This window comes from Polistes canadensis, unplaced genomic scaffold, assembly GCF_001313835.1.
Source record: "Polistes canadensis isolate GaletaPanama2010 unplaced genomic scaffold, ASM131383v1 scaffold_43, whole genome shotgun sequence".
Taxonomy (NCBI): Eukaryota; Metazoa; Arthropoda; class Insecta; order Hymenoptera; family Vespidae; genus Polistes; species Polistes canadensis.
In genome coordinates, this window is record NW_014569590.1 from 479,745 (window position 1) to 490,765 (window position 11,021).

At 28.5% G+C, this 11,021-nt stretch overlaps 1 protein-coding gene across 1 annotated transcript in view; it reads left to right on the forward strand.

Moving 5' to 3' along the window:
- Window positions 1-3,278, forward strand: part of LOC106785008 (leucine-rich repeat and calponin homology domain-containing protein 1) — a 56,938-nt gene extending 53,660 nt beyond the window's left edge. Inside the window, exon 13 of the mRNA XM_014745103.1 lies at window positions 2,816-3,278. Within this exon, the coding sequence (XP_014600589.1) occupies window positions 2,816-2,965 (150 nt within the window). The 3' untranslated portion in view covers window positions 2,966-3,278. The remainder of the gene's footprint in view (window positions 1-2,815) is intronic.
- Window positions 3,279-11,021: the final 7,743 nt, after the last annotated feature.

Below are 11,021 nucleotides of genomic sequence, written 5' to 3' on the forward strand. Positions count from 1 at the left end.
AATTATATTAAATTATATTATATTTAATTATATTAGATTATATTATATTAAATTTTCTATCAAAACAGATATATAGTTCGTTGAACGTGTTTCAGGTTTTTTTGATTATTATTATTTCGATGATCGATGATTATTATTTTCATTTATTTTTAGCAATTTTAGAGATCGTTGATAGGTTTCTTAATCTGAATTTTTTTGTTTTCTATAGAATTTGGTAGTAGTTTTTAATAATCAGTTCGATTCTCATATAGTTTGAAAATAATTATTTTTTAAATAATATCTTATAACAATAGTAATAATAATAATAATAATAATAATAATAGTAGTAGTAATATTAACGATAATGATAATGATAATGATAATCGATACGAAATACAAAAAATAATATCGGTGCTTGGTTTTTCAATTCGTTGAGAATCATTTGTTTCTTGTAAGGCTTATTAAGGCTTTGTGTATGTGATGTTCGATTAATTATTTACTAAACAAACAAAAAGAACAATTAGAAAGTGAACATTGAGTGAGAGAGAAAGAAATTAAGGGAGCATGTTTGTAAAAAAATAAAAAGAAAATGTGCATTTGGAGAAATTTTAATTTAAAATTAAAAAAAAAAACTTATATCTTTATAAATAAATTGTTCGTTTAACAGATAATAACAGAATACAGTTAAAAAAAAAAAAAAAGACACGAAAGTATGATGGCACAGCATGCTCGCCCAGATATTTTATATTCCAAACTACACAAAACACTTCTTCGTGCTCGTTTCAAAAACACAAAAGAATTGATTTTAAATGATACATATTTTCTTTGGGTATCATTATCGAATACGATACGTGTCCTCTGCTGTGGTATGTATGTGTTACCGTCAAAGCCAGAAATAAGCCATTACTAGTAATTCCTCGGCATTACTATGAATGTAAAGAACCTTCAGACGTAGTCGGAAATGAGACTTTTTGGAGAGTTTTTCCTAGGCATCGAACATAATACTTTGATATCCTATAGAATATCAAATTACTATTTAAACAAAGTTAAAAAAGAATACATTCTCGGGACAGGCATACACAGACATACGCAACCCCTCCCCACCAAAACAACCCATATGTTATAAATTGTGCATCTTTGCAATTTCTTTGAAAAGTTTCTGTAAATATTTTTTTATACTAAGAGTGAATAGATTTTAATGAAACTTATATTAAATTAAAGTACATTCTTTTGTCTACGTGTATAGAACACCATATCGAGTTATAAATCATTCTGAAAAGGTTCATAAAATGGCAAATAATGCGATGCTACAAATTTTTCCTACTTTGCCATTTGTTTGAAAAGTTTTGGTAAATATTTTTTGTGTATCAAAGTATTATGATTAATGCTTAGGAAAAACTGTAAGAATTCTTTTGTTTCCGACTTCATCGGAATGCTCTTTGCATTGATGAGAATGCCGAGGAATTACTAGCAATGGCGGATTTCTTACTATGACGGTACATATGCATGTAATATATGTGTGTGAGTGTGCGTGTATATGTATACGTCAGAATGATTCACTTTTACGCACAAGTTTTATCATAGTATTAACGTTTCTACAAGTATTATCCTATAATGTTATGTTTTTCTTTTTTTCTTTTACATTTCTATTATTTTTGCATAAATCTTCTTGTTCTTATTATTATTTTATTTGTTAACAATTATTTGTTTTTTTTCTCTTTTTTATCGTTATAATATTTTTTTTTTATTATCTAACCCTCCCTCATCCTTCCCGAATGAAAAGGGAATTTTGTAACACATTTGCGATGAGATATTGTTTATGTTTTTTTTTGCTAAATGTTCATTTAAATATATATATATATATATATATACACATGAATGGAGAAATTTTAATAAAAAATATTTGGGGTTGGCTTGTGATCCTAAAATGCTTCGTTTGTACGCGTACAAATTGATTTCGTGCGTTACTCGTTAATTTGTTGCTTATCGTCGACCGTGATGCATCGAAATTAGATATTAGAAAAAAAAAGAATGCACTTCATAAGATGGAAATTTTAAAAAAAAAAAAAGGAACACATTTTTAATTTGATTAAACCAAATGTTAATTAATGAAATAAATAATTTCGTCATGATATACGAATCAGACAACGGCATCGCTGATTGAATTTTTAATTTCAGGCGTACATTGTAACTTTGATTGTATTGGTAATGTAATGATTGTAATACTTATATCGTCATTTATAATAAACTATTCATTTTCATAAGCTCATCGGAGCAATGGATATGATACGTTTTTTTTCTATATGAAAATTAAAAAGAAACAAAACAAAACAAAAGGAAAAAACAATTCTATTAAACATATTCCTCGAATTATTTGTTTCTAAAAAACAATTTTAGTATTTAATAATTTACATGCTTGGTTTATTAACATTATTTAATATTTAATCATTTTTGTGTAAATTGAATTTTTGATTATTTTGTATATTTGTAAAAAGAAATTAATTTTAACTCTGCCACACACACAAGTTTTTATTGTTTTTATTTTCTATAAAATCTAAGCATTGCTGTTAACACAATAAGCATATTTTGTTGATATTTTAAATTAAATATAGGATTAGAAACACTGATCCACCTATCGTTTAATTTTGTGTATTCAGAATCCTAGTCTGTTATTTTGTTTAGAAATTTTTTCATTTTTTATACGCAATCTAAGCATTGCTGCTAACAATAAGCATATATTTTGTTCTCTATTTATTTTTTGTTTTTTTTTTGTTTTTCATTTGTTAACAACCACTGGATTAGACACTGATCATTGTTATCGAATTTTGTGTTTCAGAATTTGGTCTGTTGTGCGAGCGATGTTTTGGAGGGTGGCAATCGTAGCGTTGTACGTGTTGCAATAACCGTTTCGGAGCTTCTGAGGTTCCATCACACTCGTTCACCCTTGCAGACTTCGTCTAACGTTTCAAATCACGTGCCGGCTTAGCGCCAGACGATTTAATTCACGAATTGTCTTTTTTCGTTAGATCACAGAAAGACAGACGGACAGATAAGCAGAAAGAGAGAGAAAGAGAGAGAGAGAGAGAGAGAGAGAGAGAGAGAGAGAGAGGGAGAGAGAGAGAGAGAGAGATCATCGAAACGATCCAAATAGTTCGTTTCAACGTTTCCTGCATGCACACGAAGAAAAAATGGAAGAGAAAAAGAAAATTAGAAATAGGATCTTTCGAGAGTATTTGATTGCACGATTTTCGAAAATATTTCATAATTGAAATAATATTCTGCGTCGTTACCACGTGAAAATCGATTAATAATTTCTATCGATTCTTCTATTTTTGTTTTCTTTTTTTTTTTTTTTAAATTTCGATCAATCACACGCTGTTAATTTTCTCGCGTATGAACGAGAAAAAATTGTTTTAATAAACATGTTTTTTAATTTATTGTTTAAAGAACGATTTTTTAAAAAAGATTTTTGTTTTTTATCGACAGTTGATACTTACCGATTGTCGATAATATAGAAATCTAAAAGGAATTGAATTGTATCTTCAATGAAAACAAAAAACGTTCATTCTTGTTTCGCATTTATCAATGGGATCAAGGTTTTTCACTACGAACGTGTGAATGGATCAAATGCCAATGAAATCGCAATGTTTATTTTCATTCAAGCGTGATCTTTGTACGATTGATCAGACATGGAAAAATAGAAGTTGCGATAAGACATTTTTAAACTTCATTTAATTGATATAACGAGCATATATACGCATCGATTTAAATCGTGCAATTACTCTTTGACATTTTTGTAAACGATCGAAAAGATTTTTTCGAAAATATTAGACGTGAATCGTAATCCGATAGACTGTAATCAGCCATGACACTTAAACTTAGGTATAAACAAATTTTATACGATATAAGAAACTAAGAGAATTGAACGATAGTCGAGAATGATGACAGAGATGATAAGATTGAACGTTTCTTCGAAGATCTTTTTTCAAAGATTTGGAATTAAACTAGGGAAAGAAAAAAAGAAAGAGAGAGAGAAAGAGAGAGTAATAAAGAGGGAGAATGTGTGTTCAGTGTGTTTTTACACGAAACAAGTATGCGAAGTTTCTTGAATACTGTAGAATTAGGACCAATTTATTATAAAATTGAAAAAGCTTCAAACATGTGTCGCTGAATGTGAAAGAAACGATAAACGAAGAAAAAAAATATACAATATATATTATATACACATCATATATATATTATGTATAACGAAACTGAAAAAAAGAAAGAAAGAAGTAAAGAAAATAAAAAAGTAGAAAGCATTAAAAGCTTGTATGATCCGAAAAAAAAGGATAGACGATAATTTCGTGTTATTTCAAAAATGATTTCGTAAACGACGAGCAATGCTTCAAAAAAATAAATAATAACGAATAAATCTAGTACCGTATATGTGAGTACTAAAGTAGAATCTACATGGTGATTACAGTTGATACGAAATATTTGTTGTTTTTTTTCCTTTTTAAATTAATACAATTAATTAATTAAATTTATTTAATTAATGCGTTGTTTTTGTTTTTAATTAAATATTATTACCGTCACACCAAAAAGTGGCGTAATATTTATTTTTTAAAGATATTTAATATACACTTGGTTTTCTTTTTCGAAATTTTATTAAAAATAGATAAAAGATAACGAGAGTATGCATGTATGTGTATACAATGCATACGACATAAAACTCGAGATTACTGAGGGGTTGTAAAGTTTCATTAGGAATTATAGTTTAATTCAAATTTATTTACGAATTTGAGAATTTGTTTGTTTGTTCGTGATCAGCGCTTCAATGATAATTTACATTTGTTTAAATTATTATATTACAAAGATATGTTTATTACATGAAAATTGTAATTAATGATCTCTCTGATTTCTTTAACTTCTCTCTTTCTTTTCGATTATTATTTTATCTTTCTCACGAAGTTCGTTCAATTATTTTCTTCGCGTTCGTTTTCTCCAAATATCAAATCAAAAAATATTATCGTATTTGTAGGATATTTAATTAAAAAARAAAAAAAAAAAAAGAAAAAAGAAAACCCCCCCAAAAAAAAAACAAAAAAACAAAAAGCAAGTGAGTAGATCTTTGCGTGCAAAATACTTTCAATTAGTTAGGAATTCTTTAATCGATCGTATCACTGCCTTTTTAAACACAAAAATCGACGATAGTTTAGATATAAATGTAATTGAAAAAGGAATTGTTTAAACAAATCGTTCCTTTTGATCAATGAAGAAGATTATCGTAGATTTTGTATTATGTGTTTGTTCCTTTTATTTTTATTTTTCATTATTATACATTAACGAATTTTACTGTCGATAATTGAGCCTAATAGCAGACGTGCCATTAATTTAATTACATCAATAAAATCCAATCTATTTGAGAGAGATCGGTAAAATTAAAAAAAAAAATATTTAAATAATAAACGATTACCTTTTATTAATTTTCTCGAAAAATATTCTTTTTGTTTTTGTTTTTTTTTTACATTTCTTTCTTACTTTATTTTTATATATATATATATATTCTATTTAAATTAGAATTTTTATTTATGCTTAAAAAAATATTTATCCCACCTCTCTTGTGATAATTTTTTTACGATTTCAGGTTTGACAAATTAAATAGAAATGATCGATGAATAATTTCAAAGAGCTTAGGTTGTTCATACTAAATTATATTTTGTCTTTCCTTATTAAAAATCTACCATAAATTTTTATGATACCTAAGTGTGCACGTATTTCTAGTTTCATGTGTGGTAAAAAAGAAAGAAAAAGAAAAAAAAGAAAAAGTAAAAAAGAATAAGACAAAAATAATAATGAAAAATATACTAATGATTTGTCGAATTTGATCGAATATGAAAGAAAAAAAAACAAACCATACACTCGATTAGGTGCTAAGTCTTGTATCGTTATCCCTATTAATTATTATATTACTATTATCATTCATTTTTCTTCTTCTTATCTTCATTATTATGAATTATTATCGCGTATAATTATCTCAGTCGTATCAGTAAACGTCAGTCTTCTAATTTCCTTGCGTGTGTAGCATCGAAGGGTAACGAAGGATCTCAAACGGTGTGTGTGTGTGTGTTATCACAATAAGAATTTCTAAGATGGGAGGAAAATGAATTGAATCGATAGTTCGAACAATTAGTCGAACAATAATCGATATTAGAAAGATGTAACTATAATATTCATATTTATTGTGCCAAAGATGTACCTATGTTTAATTTACATTTTAATTCTTTTTCTTTTTTTTTCTTTATCTTTATCTTATTATTATTATTATTAATAATTCTTTTTTTATTATCATAGTCGCGTATCGAAAGAATGAATTTAGTGACTTTGCAATTAAAATTAATTTGGGATCTAAACCCGATAGTAATCGGGATTACTCTCGCAATACCCAAATGAAAAATCATTTTTTAATTAACGTATGAAATAATCGTTGAATTATTTCACGATTGATTTCATTATTTTTCCCTTTGCAATAATTAATATGTGAGCATGTGTATAATAGTCGATTTAAGATATCGATATACGAGATTTTCTAATATTTGACGATTGTTTAACGAACAAATCTCTACGAAAAAAGTTGATCGGATGATTAATTCATTCGGTTAATAAATTATTATTTGTTTCTTTCTTTTTTTATACGTTTTTTTTTTTTTTATTTTATTTTTTTTTATTGTTGAGACGGACGTACGTAAAACACGTAATCTGTAAATCACGTGTCTATTAATCTCGAATATTTGTATTACTATTATTATTATTATTATTATTAATAATATTATTATTATTATTATTATTATTATTACTATTTTTATGTATACACATAAAATCGGATCGATTTTATTAATACGTTCGTTTTCGTCGAATTATGCGAACACTTTATTACGTGTACAAAATTGTGTTTGGAAAGTATTGTTTTGTTTGAAATTATATTTTCAGTATTATTTTTTTCGAAAGTTTATTTTTCATTCATTCATTCATTCATTCATTCATTCATTCTTTATATTTTTTTTTATATTTTCTATTAAAAGAAATACGAACGTGAAAGTGAATCCTCCGTTCTATCGTGAAGGCCTTCGAAAGATTTTTCTCACCGATAACAAAACAAATAAATAAATAAAACAATCAAAGCACTATTTAAATAATTATCGATTAGTCGTGATATTTTTCAAATCACACGGAGTACTTATTTAAAATAAATAAATAAATAGAAAAAAAAAAAACATACGTCAATTTTTGAGGGAAAGGAACGTATGGAACCAATTAAATAAAAATTATTAATGATTGTTCAAGGATTTGACTTTCCGTACGTTTTTCTGATACAATAAAATAGAGGAAATTGATTTCGTACGATCGATTATGATAACCGATCGTCCTGAATAATCGCTCGCTATAATATGACGGATTATAACGCGCACTACGTAATATTACAATAGATATGAAAAAGGAAGTTAATGATACCATGTATAAAATAAATCGATCGACAAAATATTGCCTAAGCAGTACTAACGACGTTTCATTTTCTTATTACCCGACTAATTTTAATCCCTTCAAAAAATAAACAAACTTTATAAAAATCCTTACACAGGATATAAAATTATTAATAATTCCAATAAGTTATGATCAAATAAATCAAGCAAATTAATTGACAAAAATGTATTCCAATGAATAAAAAAAAAGAACAAGAATACATTATACAAATGTTATTGATATATTAACAACCATAACCGTTAACAATATCATTAAACAATAAAACAGACAATAAGTCAAAACACACATAAAACAAATATATATAATATAATAATAATACTTTGCAAAAGAAAAAATTTTCCAATTTTGTAACTACATTTACAAACGAAAGGAAATAAGAAAACAAACCTCGTGTGTTCCGTGTCTTTGATATAAAATTATCTACGAAGAAATTCTCTTTTCCTTCTACACGTTGTAAAAGAAATAAATAAATGAAAGAAACGAAAAGGACAAGAATAAAAATTAAAATAAGAAAGATCGGTAGACACCACACCACCACGCAGGATCGTTGAATGGGTGGAGCATAAGGATCGCCGCGACTCCATTTTGTTTGTAGTAGGCGGAGTTTCGTTTGGCGGCACTTTGATGCCACACCTGCTTTAGTTGGGGATAACCTATCAGAGCTCTTTCTTTCTCTTTCTCTCTCTCTCTCTTTAATCTTAACTAAGTTACCTCCTCTTCCTCCTGGTTTTCCTCCTCCTTTGAAGTACCACCACACGATCGAGCAGCTTATGGTGGTGGTGGGAACACGAAGGAGCACATTGTCGAGCAGGAGTTCGCGATACGCGTGTGCCGTGCCTCGCCTTTTCTTCATCGGCTGTGATACAACACGCGTCTCCTCCTATTTTCATTCTCTCTTTCGCATAACACTATATTATCAATACTTCATTATTTTGTTCTCATATAAATTTGTAAATAAATAAATAAATATAATAAAATTTTCATTTGCATACAAAGATTTCGACACGAATAAACACACACACACACACACACACACACACATACACATACACGCACACACAGTTCGCTCGATTCAACACAAACCGCGTTATTTTGGTTCTTCCGTTAATTCTTTTTTTGTTATTTTAACAAATATTCATATCCTCTTATATTGAAATATTTTTCAATCGTACAAACAGTAGTTTTAGCGAATAAATTATTCTTTCGGAATATTTTTGTCAATCATTTAAAGACGAAATTATTTGTTAAAAACCCAACCGACCCCTCCCCCCACCACTACCATCACTACCACCACCACTGCTGCTACCACCACCACTACCACGTGCTTTTGATACCATTGTTTTCATAGTTGTCGAAAATTTCTAACGTGTGTGTTTAGTTGCTGTGTGCTTGTCCTGCCTGTTTTATTTATGTTTACGTCTACTCTTTCGGAGAGAAAGAGAGAGAACGAGCCAGTTTTTCCAAGAGCATCGTCGCGTGTTGTTGCTGGTGAACGGAAGAGTGAATCGTCACGGATTGTCTTTACGAGTAGGGAAAGGAGTTTGATTCTTCTTGGAGTATAGCAGAGAGAGATAGAGATAGAGAGAGATAGAGAGAGAGAGAGAGTTACATGTTGCTGTAACAAGCACGCGTGATGTTACGCGGAAGTGAACGTGATCTTCTGACATAATCGACATAATCCCATTAAATACATTTGTTTATATTTTTCATCATTCTAAATATCGAATTAAACCAATTTTCTCGATAATAAATATTATTTTCTAATCGATCATTAGAAAATAATTCAAGGTAATATTAAAAGTATATAGAACAATTGTTTAATTAAAAAAATGCAAAAAGTGGTGTGACAACAAAAGTGTATTATAAATCGCGCGTGCGAGTGAACATTATTAAATATAATAATTTTTATTGTGTTAATCACACAATAACGATATATCGCGATGTTATTAAAATAATAAAGAAAATTAATGATACATTGATTGTAATTAATGGTATGAGAGGAAGGATATGAAGAAATGAAATAATAGAAACGCGCGTAAATAATAGGATAGATGTGAAACGTGAAAGTGGAGATCAACGTAAACAAAAGGAAGAGAAAGAAGAAGGGTGAAGAAAGTGGTGGAGGTGGAGGAGGAGGAAGAAAAGGTGGAGGAGGAGGAGGAGGAGGAATCGTTTGGGAGGTCACGCTCGAATGAGTTCATTGATCCTCAACCTCGCAAAACGTATGTGTTCGTAGTAATAGTAGCAATATAGCGTGATATTTACGTGATATTTACAAACGATTAAACGACTAGTTTTTATATTTACGAATGTGTATGATGTACCTGTAGGTACGATAATCGTACACACGATGGATTTCCACGTATTTGATTATTAGATAAAGATCCCGTGTTTACAATCAAGTTATATTTTAAACGTCGAAGTATCGAAACGAAGAAGAAGAAGAAAAGAAGAAGAAGAAGAAGAAGAAGAAGAAGAAGAAGAATATAAATGTTATTCGGATTATATAATTTGTTTCTGGGTACAAAAAACTAGAACGGAAAGAGGAAAAGTGTAATTTTCCGTGTAAAGAAAATATATTTAATTTGAAAAATTATTTGGTAGGATTTTATATATATATATATATAATTCGATTTTTTTTTTTTTTTAATTAAAATTAATTTTCTAAGGATTCAAATGCTAGTCGCGTATTACTTGACGAATTGTAAAATGATTAGAGATTTTTTGGTTATAAAAAACAAAAACATTAGATTTCAGTTACATTCGATCTTGTAATAAGAGTAAATTTTTGAACAAATCCGATATGTCAATGAAAATAATCTGCAAATTATAGAAAAGAAAGGTAACATTGTCGTTTGTTGCTAACAAAAATTCAATTTCAAATAATTCATCATTCGGAGAATAATCGAATCAAATTAATATTAAAAAATTATTCTCTTCTCGTAATTATATATTGAAAATAAAAAGATAAACCCGACTTTATATACTTAGAGTGGAACATTTGAATTGATTAGAACAACAAATTATTCTCTTTCTCTCTCTCTCTCTCTCTGTTGATTTTTTTTTTTAATTTTTTTTTATTTGATTTTAATTTTATATTTAGCAATAGATATCTAAAATTGTATGAAACGTGTGTGATATATCATTGAAGAAGGAGTCCCATTCGTTTTCTGTTAGATAAAATTATACTTTTACGTGGAACTCGAAGATAACAATCGAATGATCATCGGGTGTCTCTATCTTCCTCTTCCCCCTAACTCCCACCCCTTCATTCCTCACCCTCCCACTTCCCGTTCTTCCTCTCTTTTTCTTCGTGTATATAATATTTATATTTATGTGGATAAATTTCAATTGAATGACGCACGTACTGATCAGATCGTTGCGAATCGATCGATCGATTAATCAATCGATCGATTGACGACTACGAATATTTACTCGTATTTTATCAGCTTTGTAGTTCTCACGGATAAGACTCCAACGTTTCTGCTTAAAACGATATATTTCTTTTTTTTTTTTTT